Source organism: Diaporthe citri (genome assembly GCF_014595645.1).
Source record: "Diaporthe citri strain NFHF-8-4 chromosome Unknown scaffold_2, whole genome shotgun sequence".
In the NCBI taxonomy this organism is placed as follows: Eukaryota; Fungi; Ascomycota; class Sordariomycetes; order Diaporthales; family Diaporthaceae; genus Diaporthe; species Diaporthe citri.
This window is the reverse complement of record NW_025064847.1, coordinates 961,834-987,975: the sequence shown is the minus strand read 5'-3', so window position 1 is coordinate 987,975 and position 26,142 is coordinate 961,834. Positions and strand designations below refer to the sequence as shown.

General features: G+C 53.3%; 8 protein-coding genes across 8 annotated transcripts; 4 read left to right on the top strand and 4 right to left on the bottom strand.

The window, feature by feature from the left end:
• Window positions 1-29: 29 nt before the first annotated feature.
• On the top strand, window positions 30-6,732 carry INS49_005914 (uncharacterized protein; the record flags this gene model as incomplete). The annotated part of the gene is made up of 4 exons (XM_043166690.1): window positions 30-938; window positions 1,704-1,864; window positions 1,921-4,599; window positions 5,430-6,732. 4 exons carry the CDS (start codon window positions 30-32, stop codon window positions 6,730-6,732), a joined length of 5,052 nt encoding a protein of 1,683 aa, XP_043027834.1.
• A 1,723-nt stretch (window positions 6,733-8,455) lies between these two features.
• INS49_005913 (uncharacterized protein) lies at window positions 8,456-9,355 on the top strand (the record flags this gene model as incomplete). Its single annotated transcript, XM_043166689.1, has 2 exons — window positions 8,456-8,632; window positions 8,786-9,355. 2 exons carry the CDS (start codon window positions 8,456-8,458, stop codon window positions 9,353-9,355), a joined length of 747 nt encoding a protein of 248 aa, XP_043027833.1.
• A 524-nt stretch (window positions 9,356-9,879) lies between these two features.
• Window positions 9,880-10,410, bottom strand: INS49_005912 (uncharacterized protein; the record flags this gene model as incomplete). Its single annotated transcript, XM_043166688.1, has 1 exon — window positions 9,880-10,410. One exon carries the CDS (start codon window positions 10,408-10,410, stop codon window positions 9,880-9,882), a length of 531 nt encoding a protein of 176 aa, XP_043027832.1.
• A 1,249-nt stretch (window positions 10,411-11,659) lies between these two features.
• INS49_005911 (uncharacterized protein) lies at window positions 11,660-12,895 on the bottom strand (the record flags this gene model as incomplete). The annotated part of the gene is made up of 1 exon (XM_043166687.1): window positions 11,660-12,895. One exon carries the CDS (start codon window positions 12,893-12,895, stop codon window positions 11,660-11,662), a length of 1,236 nt encoding a protein of 411 aa, XP_043027831.1.
• Window positions 12,896-14,189: 1,294 nt separating this feature from the next.
• INS49_005910 (uncharacterized protein) lies at window positions 14,190-15,176 on the bottom strand (the record flags this gene model as incomplete). The annotated part of the gene is made up of 2 exons (XM_043166686.1): window positions 14,190-14,407; window positions 14,495-15,176. 2 exons carry the CDS (start codon window positions 15,174-15,176, stop codon window positions 14,190-14,192), a joined length of 900 nt encoding a protein of 299 aa, XP_043027830.1.
• Window positions 15,177-17,101: 1,925 nt separating this feature from the next.
• INS49_005909 (uncharacterized protein) lies at window positions 17,102-17,457 on the top strand (the record flags this gene model as incomplete). Its single annotated transcript, XM_043166685.1, has 3 exons — window positions 17,102-17,129; window positions 17,191-17,394; window positions 17,453-17,457. 3 exons carry the CDS (start codon window positions 17,102-17,104, stop codon window positions 17,455-17,457), a joined length of 237 nt encoding a protein of 78 aa, XP_043027829.1.
• Window positions 17,458-18,186: 729 nt separating this feature from the next.
• On the bottom strand, window positions 18,187-19,050 carry INS49_005908 (uncharacterized protein; the record flags this gene model as incomplete). The annotated part of the gene is made up of 2 exons (XM_043166684.1): window positions 18,187-18,634; window positions 18,698-19,050. The coding sequence occupies 2 exons, from the start codon at window positions 19,048-19,050 to the stop codon at window positions 18,187-18,189; spliced, it is 801 nt and encodes a 266-aa protein (XP_043027828.1).
• Window positions 19,051-21,882: 2,832 nt separating this feature from the next.
• Window positions 21,883-23,930, top strand: INS49_005907 (uncharacterized protein; the record flags this gene model as incomplete). Its single annotated transcript, XM_043166683.1, has 3 exons — window positions 21,883-22,200; window positions 22,303-23,858; window positions 23,927-23,930. 3 exons carry the CDS (start codon window positions 21,883-21,885, stop codon window positions 23,928-23,930), a joined length of 1,878 nt encoding a protein of 625 aa, XP_043027827.1.
• Window positions 23,931-26,142: the final 2,212 nt, after the last annotated feature.

Below are 26,142 nucleotides of genomic sequence, written 5' to 3'. Positions count from 1 at the left end.
CGCCAGCCGACTTTTCGCAGTGCGGCAGCATGCTCGCGCGAGGCGTGGCTCGGCCGGGCGACGTCTTCGCCATGACGCAGCGCGGCCTGCGGCTCAAGCTGCCCGTCGTGATGAGCGTCGACGGCGACAATCTGATCTACTGCGCGCTGAACTGCACAGTGACTGAGCGCATGCCCGCAGACGGCGACGCGCGTGGTGCTCGAGTGCTGGCGGTGCCGTTCCTGCGACCGCAAACGCGCGCCGATGGGCTTCGACCGCATGCCAACGAGTACTACCGGCTGCTGGCGCGAGTTCCGCTTTGGGTGGAGCGCACAGTTCTTGTAGATGCGCCCAGGATGGAATTGTATATGCCGCGAGTCTTCAAGCATGGAGATCCGGCGTACCAGAGACTGCAGGTCAATGTCGGCCTCGGGCCGTTGCCGGCAGACTGGTTCGTGGCAGGCATGTTCCCCCCAGAGAAGTCTCAACACGACTGCATTGTCGTCCGGCCACGGGCATCTGAATCAGCCGCTGCTGTCCTTGTCCATCTTGCCAGCTCGTCAACAGACCGGGAAGTGTCCGACTTTGTCTTGGTCGTTGAGTTGCAGCAGTCCGCAAAGCATGAAGATGGTCTCATCCAACATGCTACGTCTGAAAAGACACCACAGAGCGCCCCAGCACCTGACCGTCCCGTGCAAAGACCCTTGACCCTGTCTACTCTGAGGGAGAGTGTGTTTAGCGTTGTAGCCAACGTTACGCAAGTGGACATCAAGACACTGTCAGAAGACATAGACCTAGGTGATCTGGGGGTTGACTCACTCAGCAGCATGGACATCGCGAGTGAACTGGCCCGCATACTCAACATCGACGGCCTTCACTGGTACATGTTGATGGGGGTGGCGTCCATTGGGGACATTTTGAAGTCACTGCGCTTCGTCACACGGCCCAGCTTTGCCCTGGTGGGTAACAGTTTCACGGGCTACCAGGCTGCGGCACGACACGGCCTTGGGCTGTCAACTCGACGGTTCAATGCAGGCGAGGCCAGATATTGCTTTGTAGAGGTGCCTGGCCACTTTTCGCTGGCGGATTTGGGAGTTGGCGGTGATGCATTCTGGAATAATCTTGATGGGCGTTGGAAGAAGCTGGAAAGATCTAACACGCACACAGTCATTCAGACACCTTTAGAGGGATATTCCATTAAGTTTAGAATTTAAGATGGTGCTCAGCTCGTAACCGTTACACTTTGACTAGGTAGAAGTATAGAAACCAACGGCCAGGTAGAACTTGAGCTTCCACCAATGCTGAAATGTCTGCTAGTAGAAGCAGTCCAGATCGTGGTTGCTGCACGTCCAAGTGACGTAACGGTTACCGGCGCCGTTTCTTCACTAGCGCTAGAAGCTCATGCTTAACCCGCCACTGAAACCTTTGCATCATCGTCCACCCAACCGTGGCCATTGGGCCTCTTGCCCTCGGACGACACAACTCTCCACAGGCATCACAGCCAGCGCATGCAAGGCCCCTTGAGTGCTTTTGCTGCCGATGCTGGGCCATTAATCTGTACATCAACCTGACCTGGATCACCAGTGACACACCTAGCTGGGAGCGTCTTCATGCGTGTAGCATTCCGCAGCCGTCAGCATTGATCAGACCCATCAGCAGCCATCCGAGGGCCTACGCTCGAGTACTGTGCGACACCGTGCCGAGGCTGTATGACCCTGGCCCAGGCAGCTCTTCGTTCAACACACACCTTCGAGACGAGGCGAACGACCCTCGCTGGATTCCAGCTGAACAGCATCCTCGGCGAAGCCCACACTGGGCAAAGACAGCCTCGAACACTGCCCTACTCGCCCCCTCGAAGCGGCTGCAGGGCAGACAGCCGGGCAAAGTGGCTCCCTTCTGGTCTTTCCGTCGCTTGTTCGGCCAGCCCCATCCCCAACACAGGCAGAGCCTGCTGCGATACATCTTCCCCCACGCCGCACGCAAAAGATACCGTGAGCGCCTGCTCGATTTCCGCCTCGACACCCTCCCCTACTACAAGCACCGCCTGCAGTCGCGCATATATCGCTATATCCTCAGTCGCCAACAACGTCGGCTCTCCAAGACCCGCTGGGTTGACCATATCAGCAGGGCTGCGCAGAACAGCCGGCGCCTGCTCTTTGGGCCGCAGCCTGGGCCAGCGCGCCAGGGGCATCACCAGCATCGGAAGACCCAGGGCTGGCGGGGGAATGTGCTCGGCAAGACAATAGGCCCGGGTGACAAAACCAGAGGCGGCAACATGGCGCAGTCGGGCAGTGGTGGAAGCGGCTACGGATACGGCTACGGCTACGGTGGCAGCGACCCCGGCCAGTACGCCGACAGGGAGCCTGGCGCCCGGCGCAAGAAGCTCGCGGGCTTTGCCAAGAGTGTCTACCAGGCAGGCGTGGCCACAGCATCCGAAATCCGCAATCAGTACGACAACACGAGGATACGTGGCGTCGTCGATGTAGATGACTCGACCTACAAGGTGTCCATCCCCGGGTCCTTCCCCGATGTTTCCATCATCAGCAAAGGGGACGAGCAGATGGTCCTTTTCCCCTCGTACGCCGCCAGGCATGTCCGGCAGTTCCGAGACGATGATAGGCAGCCGTCGGCGCACGTCGACGGCGAGCGCAGGGAGGCCGACCTCAGCGAGGAGGACTACTGGCGCAACGAGTGGGCGAGGATGGAGGACAAGAAGGCCGTCGTTGACGTCGATGTGCGAGGATGGGTGTATGCGCCGCACAAGGGGCCAATGACCAGGAAGAACAGGGTCCTGATCGGCCTCGCAAGAAGGCTCAGCGGCATACCGCAGCAGACACATCAGCCGTCCGGGCAGCCCGACTATCTCAGGACGGGACACGAGGCGCGTGAGGATGCCAGGGAGCAGCAGAAGATCGACAAGGAGGCCGAGATGATCGAGCGGCGAGGCCAGGCTGAGAAGGATGCTGCCGTCAAGGGAGGGTACAGCGAGACCCCAAAGGAAGAGGACTCAGAAGGGGAAGGCCCAGGGACTTCTATACGCAGTCGTAGCGCAAGCGGGACTGCCACGCCCATGTCTGGGTCTTCTTCTCCGCGGCTATCTGCACGGCCTGCCAACAACGGCGGCGCCGCCGTGGAGCTGACCGAAGCCGAACTGGCCGCGGCCAACGCCAACCTGATGGCCCGGCTCGGTCCGTTCCTAACGACGCCGCTGGTCGAGCTCCCTGTGACGCTGTTCTTCTACAACAACGACCAATCCGTGTCCAGGACGGTCATGACCAACGACGCTGGTCACTTCTACATCAGGGCAGCCCTGGACTTTGTGCCCACCCATGTGCGCGTGTTGGCCAACGAGAAGCTGTCAGCAGTCGAACCTGTCGATATCATCAGCGACAACGGCGTGAGTCTCATCAGCGACATCGACGACACGATAAAGAAGTCTAGCATCTCCATGGGTGCCAGGGAGATCTTTCGAAACACCTTCATCCGCGACCTCAAAGACCTCACCGTCGCCGGCGTCCGAGAATGGTACGGCGAGCTCCACAACATGGGCGTGCGATTCCACTACTGCTCCAATAGCCCCTGGCAGCTCTTCCCCGTCATTGCCACCTTCTTTGGCCTGGCCGGCCTTCCTCCCGGGTCGCTTCATTTGAAGCAGTACAGCGGTATGCTACAGGGTATCTTCGAGCCTGTCGCCGAGAGGAAGAAAGGAACATTGGAGAAGATCCTCCGTGACTTCCCCAGGCGGAGATTCATACTCGTTGGTGACAGCGGCGAGGCTGATCTAGAGGTGTATACTGATCTAGCGCTTGCGCATCCGGGCCGGATCCTCGCCATCTTCATACGCGACGTCACGACTCCGGAGCAGACCGGGTACTTCGACTCTGCTTTCAACGGCCCTGCATCAGCAGGCCCGCCAAGAAGACAACAACCAACTAATGCGCACTCGAGGAAGGACTCCGGCAGCGACCATCCTGACCGGAGGCCGGCCCTGCCATCGCGGGCTACTACCTCGGCTGCGAGACAAGAAGCGCCGGCCGAGGAAGATTTGATCGACTTCTCAGACGAGCCACAGAACATGACAGCGAAGGAAGAGCATATTTTGGACAAATCAAGCGGTAACCCCTCGCCGCCGGCCCCTTCTCAGGATCAGGCACCACGCAAGAAGCCTCCTCCCCCACGTCCGAGCAAGCCTGCCGCACTCAGGGGCGAATCCTCGGGCTCGCTCAAGACTGCAGCGCCTGTGAACGAGGGTGACCCGGTTCCTTTGAGCAAGAAGCTATCTCCATCCCAACCCAGGAGCTCAACTGCACATCCCCTCGCACAGACACAGAATTCGTCGGCTCAGTCTTTGGGAAAGAGCCCGACCCTGCCTCCTAGGAAACCAAGCTACGGGAGTAATAGCAATGCCGGTTCTATAAAATCTAACAACAATTCCTCCAACGCTCCATCGCCTCCCGCTTCATACTCTGCATCATCAAGCAAACAGCCGCCTCCCCCGCCCCCGCCGCGCCGCCGCGGTACCCCTTCTTTGATCAGCTCCAGTCCCCGGCAGCGGGCCCTCAAGCGTGCCACGTCCAACTCGGACATCGACAGCCTCAACCTCGATTCATCCACCTCCATGTCTACACCCAGACCTGGTCCACCGAACCGGACAGGGACGGCTTCCACTTTCGATTCTATCCTGGGGTCCACTACAGGGCACACTATGCAACAAGGCGGCCAGAATATGCCAGCTAACAAGAAGCTAGAGCTGTGGCTGAGGAGGCTGGAAAGGGCGCACGAAACCCTGGAGAGGGAGGGCGTGAGACTGTACACCTGGCGCAAGGGGGACGATGTCGTGTCAGAAGCAGTGGGAATCGTCAAGGAAGCCACCGAAAATAAAAAAGGGGCAAATAAAATACCCGGAGATAGATGGCAGCCGGTGTTTTCCTTAGCATACCAAGCTTGATGGAGTCAATTCTGCGTGGAAGAATTATGCGGCATGAGCATGGCGTTGGCAAGGGCTACAATACAAGCATGGATACCACACAGTACTGACAATTTTCATAGAAAGAACACACGGCTGCTTGCTTGCTGTAAGGTGTTTCATGTCATCCGAAGTCCGGCCTGGGCAGTCTACCAGCGTTCATAAGCACGCTTTCTCAAGCTCCACGGGAGATCGGCAACCAAGCTTTGACTAAGTCACCCTGCATCATGATAGTTGCCGGATTCGATGTACACTAGCTGCCATTCCATTCTCCACCTGACTGGCGACTGGCTGTAGGAGACTCGAGAGCTTGCCTGGTTGATGGCTTCGCCGGATGACTCACACATCTACCGTTGCAACACCTGTCACAAATACCCGGCGTCCACGTTGCTGAGGCGATGCGTCTTCATTAAGCGCGAGCCTAAATTCCTTCCTTCCAGCCGTACACGAGTGCTCAGCCACCGTCGCTGTCGTCCATTAGTAGGATGGACTCCGAGGCCCTCCTCGATTCCATCACGGCCGATACCCAGGCAAACATCGATTTCCTGCAGCGTCTCGTCCAGGCTGCCTCTCCTAACCCGCCAGGCGACACCCGCGCCGCGGCCGCTGTGATCCGCGACTACCTGTCCTCGCAGCACAGCATCGAGAGCCACGTCATTGCGCCCGGCGGGGAGCAGCTGCCCAATGTGGTCGCCGATTTTGCCTGCGGCGTGGCGCAGGGTCCGAGGCTCGCCATGAACGGACACATGGATGTATTCCCCGCCGGGGATGGCAAGGACTGGGAGCGCAGCCCGTGGTCTGGAGATATCGTCGACGGGAGGCTGTTCGGCAGGGGCACGGTGGACATGAAAGCGGGTACCGCGGCCAGCGTGATCGCGTTTGCCTACCTGCACCGCCACAGGGAGCATCTGAGGGGCAGTGTCGCACTTTGTGCTGTCAGCGACGAGGAGACGGGCGGCAGGTTCGGGACGAAGTGGTTGCTGGGCCATGACGAGGACGGCAGGGAGCTGGCCGACGGGGAGAGGAGCAAGTGGGCGGGCGATGTGGCCATCAATGCCGAGCCTGGTGGACTGAACACGATCCGCTTCGCGGAAAAGGGGACGCTAAGGCTGACCTTCACTGTTGACACGGGCCCAGGGGCCCACGGAGCTTATACGCACCTGGGCAAGAGCGCGACGAGGATCGCCGCCCAGTTGATCTCTGACCTCGCTGCCGTGGAGGCGATTGTGCCTGAGTTAGACCCCGGGCTCAAGGAGCACTTGGAGAGGGAGGATGTGAGAGAGGCCATTGACAAGTGCATGGGGAAGGGCGCGGCTGATATCGCCATGAAGTGCACCCTGAACATTGGCACACTCCACGGCGGCCTCAAGGTCAACATGATACCCGGGCACTGTGTCTTCGAGGCGGATATCAGGATGCCCCTGGGCCTCAAGGCCGACCATGTCATGACTGTGATCCACCAGGTCCTGGAAAACTACCCAGAGGCCGAGGTCGACATCCAAACAGCGGCCAGCAACCCGGCAGCCGCGTGCGCGCACGACCACCCCATGGTGGATATTCTGGCACGGCATGCGGAGAGGGTTACGGGGCGAAAGCCATTGGCAATACCGAGCATGGGAGCGACGGACTGCAAGTTTTATCGCTACCGCGACATTCCGGCATACATTTTTGGTGTACCACCGGATACAATGGGCGCAAAGGACGAGAGCGTGTCAATTGAGGACTTCCTGGCTGTCGTCAAGACTCATGTTCTTGCAGGCTGGGAGTATCTCGGCGGCTCGGTATAAGCTACAGAAGATCCGGTTCATATTAAACAGAGCCATATGCATATGAGATGATGAAGTTTGGTCCATCATGGCCCACGATATATGAACATGGGTTTGCACGGAGACGTGCCTTTCACCTCTAGATATATGCATGGAATACTAGTCTTAGTATCACTTTTTTCGCATAAAAATTGCTCTTCAGTCGAAATAAGCTGAACGGTCTCTATAGAATGAGCTCTATACTATGGCCCGCTGCGGAATATTCCTCATTGCAAATGGCGTTCGTTGGACGGATTCCTCAGACCTGCCAAATCCTGAAAACAATTCTAGAATCTGTGCAGGCTGTCTAGCATGTCTTTTCCGGCGATATAATGAGAATTTTCAGTCACCGAATATGTAGCATTCATCACACAGCCCACACGATAACCGTGCGGTGCAAATGCCACCACTCCTGCAAATAATCCTGCTGATACTCGTGAAGAAACTGGCCATAGACTCTTGGGGTTTCTTATTTTGGATCCCGGTTTCCTTCCACGCGCAATCAACTGAGTGTAAGTTGCTCACCTGGTTCCTATCACGAATGGGAGGGCACTTGCCGGCCCAAGCAGGGACTTTAGTTGAGTTATTCCGCATCCGGTCATGAGTGAAAGTAGTGAGCATGACACTCGCCACTCAACGGAGTGGATAGATTCAGTGATCCTGTTCATTTGCCGCGCAATTCCAGCTGTAGTGATTAATCGACGGCCTGTCGCAGGCAGGGACCTCTACCCGTGCACCGCCCACATCATCCGCGGACTTCCGACCTCCCTCCACTCGCATGACGCGTCGCACGACTTGCACCACTTCCCGATGAGGGAGGTCAGCCAGATGAAGGAGGTCTCATTTTCTCGCCTAGGTGCTTTGTCTCTAGAGTGTCATCTGAGCATTTCTGGGCAGCGCTTGGCGAAATCGCTTGTTCGACTGGGGACGACTGCTGTTGTTGTTGGCGTCCAGAAGTCTCGGCGCGTGTATATATGCAGGCACCTCGGCGGAACCAGCCAACCAGGAGTAGATGGCCACTCCCAGGACATATTCACGAAACGGGCGTAACAACTTCGATGCCCCCAGGGCTTATCGGAACGGGCTTCAAGCCAAGGCGGTCTGGGCGAACCAAGAGCAAGATAAAGCAGCCCCAATGCTCCTCTATCTATCCGCGTGAGGCAGGATGGTTGTTCTGGTGACCCCTTCAGGCCTCCTCCATCCCCGCAACTTCGTTCCTGGCATGCAGCCATGCTAGGCTCCAAGCCGAACGACGGCCGAACGCGTCTTGACATCGCCAAGCGCTCAACAGCTACCTGGCTGCTCGAAAGATACAGCGATGCAGCTAAGCGATAGGGTGGTCCTGGCTGCGCCTGCCACCATGTAGAGCCACTACCCGGTCATTGTCGCGGTGGCACTCGGCCGGTGATATGAGAAAGGAAGGTCTGGAGACTTGCCACGCAATCTCGAAAGATGGCTCCTGGGAGAGATTAGGTTGACGGGTGTTTTGCAGATAGGGCGCCGCCATGTATACGCTGCATAGCTTGACACGCATGACCAGCGGCGGCCAGCTTTGATGGTACCGACTATTAAAATAGACAGACTGTGTCCTTCAGGAGTAATAGTGATCGTCGCATCGAAATCGCCACTGTCACCGGTATAACATTCGCTGGTTAAGCTCAGCTCGACTGTATATACTATCACTCCTCGCCCGCATAAAGACAGGATGTTGTTCAAAGCCGCCCTTCTTACTGCCCTTGCGGCTTCTCATGCTGTGGCACAGCGAGCGTGTGGTGCCCCTGAGCCCACGGAGGAGGAGATTGCCATCGCCAAGTCATTCTACCAGATCGAAAAGGAAGCCCGTCTCGCAGGCAACGCCAGCTCGGCTGCGGCCACTATCGAGGTCAACACTTACTTCCACGTGCTGGCCACCTCGACTTCCGCTTCTGGGGGTTAACTTACTGTGCGTGCCTTGTCGTGATTTGCCTTGGTCCAGCGTTTCCCCTTTCACCTCTTTCATCGTGGCTGATCTTCGTGACCCGAGTAGTCAACCCAGATCAGCAACCAGCTGAGTGCCATGAACACGGCTTTTGCACCGCATGGAATATCCTTTGTCAATGCCGGAACTGACTGGACTGTTAACTCGAACTGGGCCAACGACGGTTCTGAGACTACCATGAAGAGGTCCCTCCGCAAAGGAACCTACGCAGATCTAAACCTGTACTTCGTCTATTCGATGGACTCCCTCGGCTACTGCTACTTCCCAGCCAGCACCAGCGGCTCTGACAGCACTTTCTACATCCTGTCATCCACGGTCCCCGGGGGCTCCGAGACCAACTACAACCTAGGACTCACGGCTGTGCACGAGATAGGCCACTATTTCGGCCTGTACCATACGTTCCAGGCCGGTTGCTCTGGCTCTGGTGACAGTGTGGACGACACGCCGGCCGAGGCCAGCTCTGCCTCAGGCTGCCCGGTGGGTCGGGATTCCTGCCCGGCGGCTGGCGTAGATCCTATCCACAACTACATGGACTACACCTACGACACATGCTACGAGGAGTTCACGCCCGGCCAGGAGGACCGCATCTACTCCTACTGGAATCAGTACCGCGCGTCATTCCAGTGAGCTCCAGTAGGACAGGACAGGGTTTTGTCGCCGGGAATGTGCACAAGATATCAGTCTTGATAGGGGTCATTGGCCGCCGAGCTTATGTATCTATTGGAGCGGCTGTTGCGTTGACGGACTCATCGGAAAGGTTGTATATACTCAAGGCGCCTTTGTCAACGTTGAGAAAGACGCCATCGAGTTCCTTAGCTCGCATTATACTGCTGTCTTTCATCTGAATTCAATTGATTGATAAGGGTCAAAGATAATTCGATCCACTCAAAAATATGCGGATAGTGTTAGACCTCAGTCCCATACAGCATTGGAATCTGCTCATACGAGTATGCAAAAGGACCCAAGTGGTCCGGCGAGGAAAACTTCCGTCGTTGTTAGTGACAAGATGTTTGTGTGTACAAGATTATTGAATACTACAGCAGTATGGTCATAACACATTACAGCGGCATACGAGCATGCAGAATATGTACTTTGCATTGTCATATAATAGCTACATGCTAACGCTCCACCGTCTCAAAGGCTTCACGTCTTCACTTGCTCAGAATTCCTCCACTGTAGATACTGATAGCCTCGCTGAAGGCCTCGCTAATCTGTGCGGCGAGCTGCTGTCCCGTGGAGACGAACGTGGCCGGCAGTTTGCTCACGACAGCGTCGCTGAAGTCTGCCGACGCGGATCTCTGCTGCTCCAGGTTCAGGAGCACGACCGGCGTCAGCAGGTTGCGGTCGAACTTCGGCTTGGCGTCGACGATGGTGTCCAGCGAGGCGTTGACGTTGCCGACCAGCGTGATTGTTGCCAGGCCGACGGTCACCGCCTCGAGGTCGGCGAGAGCGGCAGACTCCTCGGCGGTCTTGGTGCCCTTCTTGATTGTTGAGAGGAGCTCGGTGGACTGGATGATGATGGGGAGTGCCCCGAGGATGTTTCCGTTGTAGTTGCTGACCGTCGTGGTGAGCTCATTGGTGGCGTTTTGAATAGCTGTGATGGCATTGACGATTGAGGTGCCGTCGGCGAGGACGCTTCCAACGCCGAGGACGAGGGTGGGGAGGACTCTGGAGATGAGCATGGTGTCTGGTCTGCTGTGGCTCTATAGGGGCAAGGGGCACCGGTACTGCTATCAAGCGAGGTAGTGACTGGAGGTGTAAGATGGTCCGTGGTGACCGAGCAGAAAACCTGGTACTGGCGCACGCGCTTTATATTTATACATCAGGCAGGACAGGACAGGTTTGAGGAGGCCTGAAAGGTTGCATTTCCAGCTTTGTCTAGGCAGGGTACCGACGGGCGTAAAGCTGGCGGGTGGCAGAGATTGAGGCTACCCCGCAAACCTGACGGAATATTCGACGACACGGGTGTCTTTTGTCGATGGGTTTCCTCATCCAGTCATAATATCTCGGGAGTTCTCCCACCGTTGCATCATCGAGTGATTTTCTTGCGCAGGTAGGATCCAACGGTGATTGTAATGGATCGTGGAAAGGCGAACTAGGTTTAAAGGTGGCGCCGGCCGAGTTACGGACGTTTGGATTGATCGGGACAAGCTTCCAGCGGTTCGTGCCCTGGGGTCGTTTTGCGGGGAAGGACATGCCACGATGATTGGACACACGGTGAGATATGCAGCATCGCGGGATATTTGGGCCAAGCATGCCGGCCCTTGCAAGCCGCGGCATCTCAAAAACTGGGCATGTGAAGATACAGGGCCGCCATTCGTGCAAGCACCGACGCAGCTGAACTGCGCGAGGGTCTCTCTCCGTGTCATAAAGTGGTCCAGAGGGAAGCGTAGATCGTGATAAAGAGCTGGAACAAGAAACATCAACAATGATCTGTGATTAGAGTTCTGTTGCTCACAGTTCGGACGAACCGCTCTACTGACACAGCTCGGCTGACGAGCATAATCATCATGCTATATGACCAGGAGGTTGCAATAGATCGTCGTCGGATGTTCATCCGAACTCTGTACCGAATCTTGAGAGTGTAGCATAGCTGAAAATCATATGTCAGATATCTTGATGCTCATAATGGTTGATCCCTCTCGGCTGATGTATATCTTACAAAGTGGTGTACCTTGTTCGCATGTCTGATGACCATACCCATGCTGCTAGTATAATGAAATAAAGATGATGAGCCAAAGCATAGATACAATATATCACAGTAATGGACAACAAATATTGAGAGATGCGAGTTTGGTTGTATTGCAGGGCCTTATTCCGGGATATTAACAAGGGCGCTATTCTGATGATACCATAAGTTACGAGACAAAGAGAGCCCTGTGCATGCCACCTGAGAGCGATGGAGTTTGAAGACTGCAAAGAAATGCAGACTTACCCCAGCAGCTCTAATCTATTCAGGAATGCAGGGTTGATGACTGGATTGTGCAATTCCGCGATTGTAGACATACAAGCTGCCGCCGGGTCTCCGCTTGCCTGTAGATTGTTCATCCAGTACTCGTTTCCAGGGAAGCTGTTCGAGTCCCAGGCGTAACTCAGCACCAGGAGCTGGCCGGCCTTGTCTCCTTTCAGCTTTGCGGCCGGGTTCCTCTTGGAAAACAGTACGTCGATCCCATGTTCCTGTGCAGCGCTTCTCATGTTTGTTCGTTCTTTACCAGGTACATCGATCCAGGCAAATTCAAGCGTTTTCAGGTCAGTCAACTCAGCACCTTGCTCTCTTATGACCTGTTCAAAGACTTCGACATAGAGCCGCCCCTGGTCGGGATTTTTCTGCCACACGCCGAGGCCGAGGCCGACAATGTACACGTAGGCCTTCTTGCCCGCAATCTCCGCACGCCTGTTGGCCTCGAACAAGAGTATCTCTGCAGTCAGGCGCATGCGGGCCTGGTATGCCACTTTGTTGAAGGTGGTGCCTGGGGCTGTAGGGCTGATTCCAAAGAACTCGTTCCATATTCGACGCAAATCCGGATGCATCCTTGACCTTGCAACGGGCGGCAGGATGTATGTTGATTCCATGTGATCGGGCCTTTCAAAGCGGGCCCCGACAAGTCCAATGATCACTCCTCGTTCCTCAAACGTGCCGCTCGGCCCAGGGATAGCACTATTATACCTGCCGCCATCGTTCACAAAGTAGCTTGAGCCCGAAACCCCAATCAGCGCACTCAACATCATCTCGTCGTAGCTCAGGTAGTCCTCGAGCCGGATATTCTCATTGATTGTCTCCTCCTCTGTACCAACACGATCCCAGGATTTGGCCGCGTTGCCAACATTCCTGCCATTTCGGAGTACGGTGGTGTCTCCGGGGTTCATGAAGACCAGGGGACGCTTGGAGACAAGACGAGAAATCTCCTGGTGCCGAGACAAAGACATGTAGAGAAGCTGCTCAGCGGGAGTGCCATGCTGTACTTTGTGCACTAGGAATTGTTGAACAAGGTCGGGAAAGCGCGAGTGCGCAATGATCGTTGTGGTCTTGGCATCGTTCTCGACGGTGGCGGGGTCGAATCGAGGGTTGACGACGCTGCTTTGTTTGTTGGGTAGGAGCTGGCGCATCTCTTTGACGAGCGCAACACTTTGCCCCGTTATGTCTGCTACTCGTTGGTCCTCGGACATGGTGTCAAACAACAATGTGGCTTGCTACGGTGGGATGAAGTTGATGAGGTACGAGAGAAGCTCGTGCTGTATGAACGAGCCTGAGGAGGTCGGTGGTCGCCTGTGGTCAAACGACTGCTTGCGGTTTACGTGTTGCCTGCGGTGACGGGTTGCTAGGTAGCGATTGATGGTTGGCTTTATGGTAGCTTTGTGCTTTGAATGATTGATGGTCAAATCTAGACCTGCCTTTCTGCCATTCACTCCGGAATGGGAAGGACAGAGTGGCTCAAAGGACACGTTACGTCATCAGCCACGATTGCAGCCTAAACCACTCAACACAAATCAAATTGTTTGAACGCCGGAGGACGGCAAGTAAACAAAAAAAATGCAAGATCAAAAAATCAAGTCGACCGTATATCCAGATGACAGGCTGTTCCGATTTCACTATTTTGTGACGTACTCTTACTTCCCTCTCACCAGAAAACCCCCTCATGGGCACCATCTGACGGGCGGAATTGGCCGCCTTCCGGCAAGCATCATTGCTTCAGGAGAACACGACAGAACTGCCATGCAATAAGAGTCAGCACTAATATTTTTGCACAAACCCAAGGAAATCAAGGAGGTGGTTAGGTCAGCTGCACTCTTCAACTTTGTTCAGAGAGCGATGCTGCATGTGCTGAGAGAAAGTTATTGAATTAAAGCGAACCTTCGAAGAAATTGGAGAATTTCTTGCACCATCTCCTCAGCTACGGAATACCTAGGCCAAGTAGACATGGCTTTTTTTTTTTTTTTTGGTATACTTACTGGCTGGTCCCTCGAGAATGAATGATTGAGAGAAATCCTTGGCCAAGGTCTTCAAAATGTCTTACTCTGAGACATTTGCGACTATCAGTTCATTTAGCTTAGTTTGCTCCTTGCTGGAGCATTTCATGCTGAAAACATGCTCGAGGGTCATACAGATTAATAGCAATACCACCATCGCTCTCAGCCGTGCCTGATGCCAACGCCGCCACGTGAGACAGGCTGCTGGCCTGACACGCCGTTGCTCACCTGGGTAGGCTTTCACCCTTCCTGAATTTCATCTCTAACGAACCGGCTAATAAGAACGCTGCCGAAAAGAATCATCAGGTGGGGCGGTAAGCGCGAGTACTGGAGAGAAAGAGACATCAGTGTTATTCAAGGAGAAAGACAATCAGTTGATATTTTATCCTGATACTATCGGAGACGTTCCTAAACAAAGCATTTTAGTAATTATTAAATGTCAATGTTGATTATATTCATATTATTATTTGTTTTTGTAAAATTGGTGAGGAATTCATTCCCCAAACATGTCTAGGTATCCCTTTTCTGCTGGTCGTTCTTTGACAGGACCAGGCTGTTGATCCTTCTTCATCGTCGCGACAAACTTCTTCATGTCGATCCTGTTGTCGTTTCGCCACTGGGTGATCCTATCAAACTCAACACATTGCCTATTCGTGCTCATGTCAGGGAACGGGTACTGCTGTCGCTCCATCCAGTGCATCGTGACCAACTCTATATACACTGTTAGCGAATTATCGTTTCTATTACGGGCCACACGGGTGAACTATGCCCTTAAAATCAGGAGGCGGGTGTACTCACGCAGGTTCCCAGAACATTGTATAGCCTGCAATATAATATCCACACAATGGTTGGTATGCACCTCATGTGTGGTCAGGGCCTCCGGGTCCGCGTTGGCGATTTTCATGTGGTAGTAGTCCGCGTAGGCAAACTTGCGCAGCTGGTTCAGGCAGTGTATCTGGTGGAAGACGTCGAGCACCCCCGCGTATGCGTCGTCGCCGAGCCCCCAGACGTCGTCCTCCAGCTTTGCGGCGGTCGAGATGTCCTTGCCCAGCTCGCGGATGCCGGCGGCCGTCACGGGCACGACGGTGGTCAGCTCCCAGTCGTCCCAGACGGCCTCGTCTGCCGGGTTGGGCATCTTCCGGGCTACGCTGCCGCCGTCGGGCCTGTTGGCCGGCCAGAAGGTGCCGTTGGTGGTGGTCTTGTATGGGTTGAGAGGCACCTGGTCGTAAAGTGGAGAGGGGCCGTTCACTTGTCGGTATACTTCATTGGGACTAGCTGACGGTTTTGTGTGTCCATTGTGCCATAAGGTCAGGATGGTGACAGTGAGTCCCAACGCCAAGAAATTGAAAATGCTGAGGAGGATGAAAGGACGGGAAATGCCTCTCCATGAACCCTGTTTCTGATCACGATATACAGGAGTTGGCTCAATGAACGCCGTCCTTTCTTCTTCGTCTGACGAGGATGATCTTATCGGGATCATTTTTGGGGGATAAGTGAGGGCGAGAAAATAAAGTCTGACGTAGGATATGTGGCGGCAAATTGTGTAGCTAGTAGAAAACTCAGTGTTGTAGAGCTTCACGACGATATCTGATGCTAGGCGGTGAGATTAATTCCCAGCGTCAGGGAACTCATTGAATGTGTGTCTCTACCAAGAAATCGGGTGTAGACGAGTCTTTTCGAAACGATCCTATATAGATTCTCAGCTGAGTCACTCTTTCCTTTATCTAAGCTCAAAAGTTCTAACTAGCCGGAAGGAAGGGGCTCGTGGCCAGTGAGAACTACACGAATAGGAACGGTAATCTTGGTTCCCATTTCGTTCCACGGGACCAAGAACGACATACACTGCCCCAAGGCGCTTTTTTCCCGCACGTGTTGGTGATACTAGAAGGCCGCGCAGGCATCCAAATACTTCGGGAATACCTCCAGGGAAACGTCCTCGCAGAGAAGACACACGTGGCTTCGTGTGACATAAGGACATGGCTCCACTATCAGGGCTGAGGTGATCGCCGGAACGTGGATGCTAAGCCCCCCATGGGAGGAAGTGGCTTGCCTTGGAAACGCTTGCTTAGTAGATGCCGCCATAGGATCGAAACTAACGCCCCGTAGGGCTGGACATGTGACTCAGGTGGGTGTGTGTGCCTTGCTTGTGGCCGTAAGCGAACCTCCGAAGGAAGTTCTCCTATCAACTACCATGTCGTCCGTTCCAGAATGGAATATGCATTGTCCTCTGGTGGAAATAGGTGGTGGGCTGGATCCACAATCACGGCCGCTGCGATAATGTGCGCGCCGTTGAGCTATATCTTTACCAGGATGACTCAGATTGAGGCAGGAGGATTGGGTTCTGGAGCAGCGTTTTGCGTAAGACACTCGAGCATGAACGCCAAATAATGTTAACGTGAGCATGTGGTTCTTGGCCCCCATGAGTCTGGTCCAACCAGAAAAGAGATAAAAAGTCCCCATTATAGCCCACGCGATCCTGCACAGTCGCACGCATGAAGCACAAACTGACAGCCGAGAGGGTAAGAAACAATTGGCCCAATCGTCTGCGGGATCGTGCGATCGAAACGTGGGATGGTGTGGCCGGTCGAAGTCAGCCTAGAGTTTGAAGGGGCTCCGCTTTGCCTCGGACTGTAAGCAGCATCGACCCACAGAAGGATGCGAACTGCAGCTCAAGGGAGGCCCGTGATAGGCCCAAGTACCGCGTCATGTGCTGGAACTCGAATTATATGTTCATTTCCGAGCTGCTGGGTCCGGGATAAGCAGTCTCGGCCCGGCATGGTATTGCGTGGTCGAGGACCACAAAGTCTAGTCGGATGACATGCCTAGCATTCTCTTGGAATTAGAAAGAGGGGAGAAAATCTCTGTCATCTTGCTGACGACAACACGCCTCCGGAGCCAGGCTTTGTGCTCTACAATCCTGGGAGATGTTTCTTGACTCCTCCACAGCATTGCCTCATTGCTGGTGACCGTTCGGTGAGCCGACCGAGATTCCTTAGGCTTCCGTCACTGTTGCCTACCTTCTAAGGGTGTGACAGGCCCCCAACAAAGTCACTGCCTCAGATACATGACTGTGACGGGCGACTTGGCTGCGTTTCTTACACCCCACCGACTACATCGCAGGTACGGAGGATCCCTCCAGGCTTCACGTGGATGACTTCAGTCCAGCTCCGAGACCAAGAATTCCTGGCTCCGGGCGCTGAGCAGAGGCACATATAAGCCCAGGAGTTCCCGAGGCTTGAGTTCTGAGAAGACATCTACTCATCATCTTCTTTGACAGCATCAGAAAGACTCGCGGCAATTCAATTCATCTTCCACAAGCAACATTCCGAATCAACACATCAAAACTCCTCTCATATCACTTAAATGCTCTTCCCAACCCTCCTCACTCTTCTGACTATTAGCGCCATGGGTGTCCAACCTGGCGCTGCACATGGTAAGTTTTAATTCTCAGACAACCGCAAAGAGAGCCGAACTGACTGTGACAACCTGACCAGGTGTCATAACCTCAACCGACTCAGACGACTGCTACATGCCATGCGACGAACAAGGCGTTTGGATCGGACCTCGCAGCGACGCCTCGGGCACTGTCGATGACACTGCCGTAGCACTCAAGCGGTTCGAGGACGAGCTCGCAGAATTTGAGAGGCTAGGCGAGGAGAGGTGGGCGGCTGGCGGCAACGAAGCGATCGTCAAGGTTAGTACGCCGGATAGTCACGAGGTTGAGTAGCTGCGGATACTGATTTGTTCCAACAGCAGGATGAAGATGTCCAGACTCGTGGCTCAAAAGCAAGGACGGCGAAGGCAGCGAGACGTGCTGAACGGCGTTCCCGAGCAGCTTGAACAGGACAAGCGTGTGGTGTAGTTGTTTACAGAACGGACTTCGAACATGTGTTTTAGCCAATCCAGTGCGGAGCGAGGCCGGGGGTGAACTTGGGGATATGTATTTTTGGAATTGCCTTGCTGATACCCTGGCTGGGACACCTGAGGGGGGCTCATTCCTCGGCGTTGATGACCGCAGTAGCATAGAAGAAACAAATTAGCATCGCTATGATTCTGAATGCTTGCCCGTGTCATTCCAAGTCGAATGTACGATTTCTGGTATTTCTTATCTACATGGGCCGGGGCTTGCTATGCACCTTCCAACTTGGTACCTTTGTACATTCCGGTTCCTAGTTAGTTAGTCCGTTCATATCGGAACTATGTACATTCTAATCAACTAAAAATATCTCCCCGACTGACGCATGAACAAGGAAATAGCGTAGAATGGGCGTGCATCACAGCAACATCAACACCCTTCGCCCACGTAATCTACTAGCAGTGTAGAAATATCGATCCCTGGTCAGTATTTAAAAACAGGTGAGGAAACTTTTATATACAAGAAGTCCGATAGGTACAAAGACACTGAAGCTAAGCTGCGAGGTATGAATAATGAGCTGCTCCTGACTGCTACAGGTCATCAACCAGGGGGCTAAGCCCCTGAGGCGTGCCAATCAGGTTCTCGTAAAGAGCTTCAACCTCTCGACACGGGGACGGTCGGCCATGAAACGGTCGAACTCGTTAGGGTTGGTGGAGTTGAGCTCAGACAGGGCAGGGTATCCAGCAGGCGGGGGGATATCCTGGCGGACGCTCCACATGCCCGTGTTGGCGGGGTCCTGGTACTCGTCGGTCAGGAGGAAGTTGTGCAGGAGCTTGGCGCCCTCCGGGTGAGGCGCGTCCTTGAGAATGGCGCCGCGCTGGCCCCAGGTGGTGAAGAAGCCGTTCTTGGGGATGGAGACGTTGAAGGGGGCGGTGGGGGCCATGCCGGCGCTGCCGCTGAAGGTCGCGGCGTAGGTTCTGTTGGCCTGGCCGATGAGTGTCGTCGGGGTGGCGGTGCCGCGGACCCAGCGAGGTCTCTGGACGAGAAGTTGCTTGAACCAGCCGAGGCCGTTCTCCCGAAGGCTGTTGTGCGCCGGTTAGTCTCTGTGTCACAGACCTATTTGCGCATTCTGGGGCTCAACTCACGCCAAGTCGAATGCGAAAAGAACAGCATCGTCGTCGTTTGGATATGTAAAGACCAGTTTGTCCTTGAACTCCGGCTTCAGGTAATCAGAGTACTCAACCGGCCCGTTTGCCACCTTGTCTGTATTCCAGATGTTACTCCAACCGAAGACAACGACAGCGTACCAAGCCCCCGGGTGGATCTTGTCGAAGTTCAGCGGTTTATATCGCAGGAGTGCGCCCTCCTGATCCCAACGAGGATAGTCGTGAGTGGTCTGGAGGATGACACTGTCAACGTAGACATTGTCCTCGATCAGCTGCTGGTCGATGTTGCCGTCGTGGTACTTGGAAACGTCGACAGTGACGTTGAGTGTCATGCCAGGGAACCGTTTCTCGAAGGCCGTCTTCAATGAATCCTGTTGGTTCTTCTCGTCACCACCATTCCAGAGGGTGACAACACCACCCTCGGCAAGTGGGCGGCCGAGGTCACAATCTTGGGGGCAGAACCATTTTGAGGATGAACGAGAGGAGAATGGTCGGCTGACTCCGAGAACGACTGTTATTCAGTTTGCTTGGTTGGATCGTTCATCTGATGAGCCGGACAGAGGGCTGATATTTAAAACCTTATTAACGACATAGAAAAATTAACAAGCAATTGTTTCTGGGCTTTGATCATTTAATCACGGACACCACACAGCAGGCGCGCGCCCTCCTATCCATCAACAATTTCCACCAGTCCTGATTCATGCCACAAGACTCCATGATGCTGCGCCGCTGACCTGTCGAGTGAATGATGGGAGTGGTGAGAATACTGGGGGTATTGCAATTAAACCCCGTGTGGGGCCCACCCGCCTTGGTTGCCCCTTATACGCTTGGATGCCGTAACAAGCAAGAAAAGTGCGTGGGCTGAAAACTTATACGTAACGGATCCCTACCCAACCTACCTGGACAGGTATATCGTCATTAGTAATGCTTCTAAATTATAGAGGCTAGCCATTGAAGGCCAAGTCCTAAGTCATGGCGTTCATGATGCGATGAACATGCGGCCCAGCAGGGCAGAGAATACGCTGGAATCAACCCAATTGGGTGCTGTTTGGCTCCCTGCCCACTGATCCATCCCCACGGGGCTCACCGTCCCCACTATCGGCCAAAGCCAAGCCGTTAACTCTAAGTTTATACAGGAGTCTAGTGTATGTGACATGCACGTCCACACCCAATGTATGCACAACTTACAGTCTAGAGCTTCCAAAATGCAGGTCTTCTGCAAACCAAAAGATGCGGACGGGGGAGACCAAGTCAAGAGTTCGGAGCAAGATGAGGCAGGAAACGCTCGCATATCCTAGCAGGAACCATTGATCAAAGGAGGCGAGCTACCAGATGCGCTGCCGTCCAAGCGATTGCGTGACTGGGTGGTTCGGTCGGGTTCCGGAGCGGAAGCAAGACCGAATGGCCGAGTATAGGAAAAACCAAAACAGGCAGGAAAGTATGGTTACACACAGAGACATCTGTGGCTGCAGAACTGGACAGGGAATGAATTTCCCGCCTCACCGTTTCGTTTGAAGGTCAGCTGAACGAGGTGAGGATTCTCTAATGAATTGTTACAGGAAGCTGCTCATCGTCCAAGCTATGTTGACGTACGTTCCCCGGTTGAACACTTGAACCTACCTAGGTAATCTTTAAAAGCGAATTCGGCTTAGCGCTGACACTTATACAGTTGAAAATGCTGACATTGATTTGATTCAAGCCGCTGGGAAGTTTCCGTGCGTTACATTGAGTACCAAAACTGCACGTTTATCAAGAGGCGTTAGCCAGCGTATTACAGTTCTTGCCAAGCGAGATATGATGCATATAATCCGCCCGACCATTGTATGTTACGTGGCATGGGCCGCGCTACTGCTCTTCCAGGAGCTGAAGAGAGGATTCCCCTCCTCAGCCCAACATCAGAACACAGTTTTTCCTCCCCTTTCTGCACAGCATGACTAGACCATGAATGTGCCGACAATGTCAAGTGGTTCTGGGACCACCTGGGCCATGGCAATTCAAATCTTCAACCAAGAGCTAACACGACACGGAGAGAAGAAGATCGATCTAAGCCAACAACCAATGGCAACTTTCAGTGATATCCACAGCCTGGTCACCAAGGAGCAACAGGAATGGGATGCCAAAAAGTGGAAAATTGGCAATATTGCATTGCGCGATAAGGTTCATGGGCTACTTACTCAAATTTCGACATATGCGATCGTAGGAGATATTATTCTCCAGCATCATGCCGAGTTCAGTGCCATTGCTTGGGGAACTTTCAGGTTTCTTCTACAGGCAAGCCTACGTCGCACCAATTTGCTTGTTCAATAGTTGACCAGGCAGTAGATCGCGCTGTCTGCGCTCAAAACAGCCGAATTTCTCGTCGATCAACTGCAGCATATCCTAGGTATCTTTGGCAGGGCCAGAGAATACGAGCGTCTATACTTGAGCAGAAGCCAGCGCTTACAACAAGCTGTGCCTCGCCTTTTCGCCCATGTCATCAATTTCCTTGTTCGGGCTCGGATATACTTTTCGCGAAGCTTCCTGAGTACGACCCAAGATACATTTGCCGCCGTGTGCTACGTGTTCTGATGTTCTCATTTTACAGATCAGATGTGGTACTCTACTCGAAAACCACCACACATAAGCTTTGAACCAGTAGTGCAACAGATTAGGCTCTATGAGCAGGTGGTAGAACGGGAGTCATTGGTCTTTCTCCACGCTGGTGAGACGCATCGCATCAATGGCGACTCGATTTTGCTAATGGAGGAAAACATAGACATTTCAGACCACAATAGGCAATCAAACACACAGCAAGCAGGTATGATGTCTCTTCTCACTCTCGATAACGTTTGTCACTAAACTCCACCATCATAGGTCTAATACAATCCCTTGACACATCAATGGCGAACATACAACAAGGTAAATTCAATCTCCAAACCAAATACCAGACGCGACCTAATATTCTCTGAAGACCGTAAGAAAGCGACATTGCGGGAGATCTATCGATGGCTTCACCCACTTGGGGGTGAAGGATATCATGCAATGTTGAAGCGCACAGGTACAACTTGTGACTGGATCCTTCAGAAGAAAGAATTCAAGAATTGGTTGAATGGAAGTGCTGGTTCAGTTCTATGGATACGGGGAAAAACAGGTGAATACGCATTTTCTCTTGTCACATATCTACAATGACGTTCATATTTGGTTTCTCACTGGCTAGAACAGGATGCGGTAAAACGTATCTCCTAAGCAGAATAGTGGAATCCACCCAGTCAAATGGTCTCCGGATCTATTTCTACTTTGATGCCAAAGCCCGTGGGGATCAGCGATGGGCCATAACACTCGTTCGGACTCTTGTATACCAGTTGCTGAAGCAACAATCACAACTGGTACAACATGTTGAAGACTTTTACTTCAACAACGGATCCCAGACTATCGACAGTTTCGAACATTTCGAACCTTTATTCGAGGTTTTTAAGACCATGACCTCCAAAGTTGGCCCTTTAGTATGCATCATCGATGCATTAGATGAGTGTCAAAGTCCCACTACACATCGCGAAATTCTGTTCCAGAAGCTCCTATCAATGAGCAATGATTCATCTTGACAGTTTAAGCTTCTCGTTTCCAGCAGGGACGATGATGTGGAAGTACAGCGACTTTTTGGTAACGCCAATCTTTTGTCAATAACTGGCGAGGACACCAGCGACGACATTCAAAGATATTTGGAGCATCGCCTTGCCACTATACACGCGGTTCATCTGAGAAATGAGCCATTCAAGACCGAGATTCGAGACTCGTTGACAAGCGCTGCAGATGGCATGATCCTATGGGCCTCCCTTGTGTTCGACGATCTTGAAAACCAAGATTCTCTAGCAGCTACACGGAAAGCACTTCAGAAACTCCCGAGAAAGCTGGAGACAATATACACAGAAGCTGTAGAAAAGCTGGGTAAGGCCCATGCTAACACGATACGGTTTGCTTCTTTCGCGCTGGGCTGGCTCGTTGATGGGTTCCGAATGATGACGCTCCAGGAGCTAGAGGAAGCTTGTCAAGTACGAATCCAGAGCCGCGAGCTAGACCGCAACTCGAAGCCGTTTGACATTGAACTAGCGTTGAAACGGTCGTGTGGTCCATTTGTGCGCATATACGCCAACAACAATGTCTCCTTGAGCCACTTTTCAGCCAAAGAATTTCTGGCGACTTACCGCAAGGAATCTGAACGAGCACTTCTGGCTCCTCAAAGAATCGTCCATCGCAGCATTGGGCTAACCTGTGCCGCTTATCTTAATCTTAAACCTTTCCAGTCCGGCAGAATCGCGTTCGACGACAGCGAGCAACACATGTACCCGCTACTTGGATACGCCACTCAATATTGGCACTTGCATATCACAAAATCCGATATCTCAGCCAGTGGCCATGTGGAAATGTTGAACAGCTTCTTACGGAGCGAGAACTTCAGAACCTGGATCATACAGTATCATCGTCACATTTCTGGACCTATCGACTATACCTACTCTATAGGTCAGCTCAAAGCGATCATATCTGAAGTTCAAACCTGGCTGCACCACTTAGCTGCGAAGTTTTCAATGCATAACCAACCTGAGGGTGATGACCAGGTCATCGCTGCCTTCGAGCATTACAAGGACGATACAGTACGACTCTTCGGTCTCCACAATAAAGAGGCTATAAATGCGACAATGTCGTTAGCTCGCCTCTATGCTGATCATATGAACTACGAAGAAGCATGCCACCTCTATCAAGAAGGCCTCGAGTGCATGGAATATGTGTATGGTTCAGACAATAAACAAACGCTATTCGCCAGTGTTCAGTATGCTCGGTACCTGAGGGACTCTGGGAATATGTCAGAGGCCACCCAATTGTTTCATAGTATTTACGACCGCCTGGAGTCGTTTTTGGGACAGGATCATCCTTTCACGATTCTTACCATTGGGGGCATCGCCTATCATAACACCATCGCTGGGAATCAGGATATGGCGTATCGGATGTATTCCGAGTGCATCAGGATGAGCGAGGAGGAATTTGGAGAGTTACATCCCAACACGCTAGGCCCATTAAGCAGCCTGGGATGGCACCTCACCTGCTACGGTCCCTGGAACGAAGCGGAGAAGTACTTGCACATGTCGCTGGAACGGACAATAAGAGCGTTTGGGGATCAACACCCATTCACCGCGACTAGCATGTATAATCTCGGGTGGCTTAGGTTATGCCAAGATAGGGTAGAGGAGTCCGAACAACTGCTAACCGATTCGTTCGCTACAAGAGTGGCGACTCTCGGTATTCATCACACGGAGACGCACACAGGCCGTTGTGGACTAGCAACGCTTCTGGAGAGGGAAGGAAGGCTGGAAGAGGCATGGTCATTGTTCAGAGATCGTTTGGTTCAGGAGAAGCTGCCAAGGCTGAGGTCCGTGTATGGGATCGATATTACACCGACCAGAGAAGAGCCCTGGGTTGCGTACAGGGTAATGTACCAGCGAACCGTCCAACACACTCGAGGGTCGCATGGACAGTCAATCTCATGTCAATGAGACGCTACTACCATCAGCATTCTGTTGGTGCCGTCACTCTGAGGTTTCTCGCTCCCTGCATCGCCGGCGCAGGCCTTGGCAAGGTCGATTTACTCAGATCATGTGGCCTATGTAAGTCCCCAATGCACTATTTGAAATATCCCTTTATACTCTTCTCGTCTGCCTAGGTCAGTGATGGTGTTCTCGGCTGAGGTGAATTGTGGGGCGTAGAAGCAATCCAGCCGCCTTGGCGACCAACCTGGATCTCACCCAGATGCTAGAGATGGATTTATTGCGACCTAAGAATTGAGTCGATTGTCAGGAATGGTCACAGTTCCTGGCTCAGACGACAATACTCCAGATTGGGGAAAATTATGGGCTTTGCCAATACATTACTATACGAGATCACTTATTACTGCCTACGCGTTTATTCTAAAAAGCCGCCGCCTCCGCCCTGGCCGACTTAGCTTTCCCGTTATATGTCGCTTTTCCGATGTTAATATACAACAGAGTGAGGGCTTTACTCCTCTGAGATGGCCTAGCGAATCGGGCGAGGGTCGTTGGATAGAACCTGCAGTGCTTTGGGCTTTGGTCTGGGTTGGATCCTATTTCACATATCGATCTCGTGTAGCGCACGAGGGGTTAGCCAAACTTTGGACAGGCGATCCCAGAACTGAGGTGGGAAGTTCGAAGGCTCGGCTCTGGATTTGATCTTTTTGGCTGCACAGTCGGATTGTGACAGCTCGTTTATAAATGCGCTAAGACAAGCTTCATGCCGCAAGCGACGGGCCAAGAGCAGATAGTGAACCGACGGCGCGTGGTCCGTTTCTGTAGCTTCTGACACTCGTCCATACTAGTACACGGTGTCCTGGATGCGTTCGACTGAGCAATGTGTATGCCGGGATGCAACATGCCTCGAAGAGAAAGCCTGCAATGCACAGCCCATCTGGAATCCCATCGACCATTCTCTCAGGGAACCAGTACGGACAGCAGACACAGGCAGCCTGAACCCGTTCGGGCCAAGCGAACAAGACCTTCATCAAAGACATCTCATTTCCCTAGATATGAGACGTTGGGGGTCACCCTTTCCCGGCTGTCGTGTAACCAGCAAGCACCGCGCTGTGAAAAAGGACGGTACAGAGGCCAGGCCAAACCCAGGGCACGACCTGACTCACTGCAGACTACACGAGATAGACATCTATGACACCCATAGCGCGAGGAGGGCGCTAATCCGAATAAGCCTCAAATCTACACAGTAACCTGTCATGACGGCAGGACAGTTGATGCAGGACTATGAACGGCAAAGACTTCACGTTGACACAACCGTGAGACGGCATGATCTGGACCCTGACGAGTACCCGCATGCCAGGATCAGCCGAGGACAGATCCGAAGAGTTTCCGCTCTTTTTCTCCCAGTCGTGCCAAGGTGCTGTGTTATTTCGCGACTACTCGTCTCGCGCCAACGGCTGCCGCAATACAATACTGCTGAGGTGGTGGTCCTATTGAGTGTGACCCATATATTCCCCTGTTCTTTTAACAAGGACCTAGCTGCTACCTAGCTGCTACCTCGCCCGCTGCAGCATGACAACCAAGACCACCCCACACTTGAGAACCCCATGCTCATGAGGAAGTCAGACTGTCCTAATACAAGAGATCATGGATAACAGAAACCCCGTCTCAAGGCCCAAAGAACTCATCACACCAGTCCATCTAGTGCCTTACTCACAGGGCCCGTTAAAGCCATGCGTTGATGCAACCTATCAGCTTCCGTCTCCACCAAAGCCCGCATTGATATCGCCAAAATCATCAACACCTCATATACAATCTTTGACACACTCGAGCCAGTGTCTCTCAGCATCGGCGAGCCTGGAGTACAGTGCCGGACCGGTCAAGTCTGTCGTGTCTTGTTCGATTTCTTCT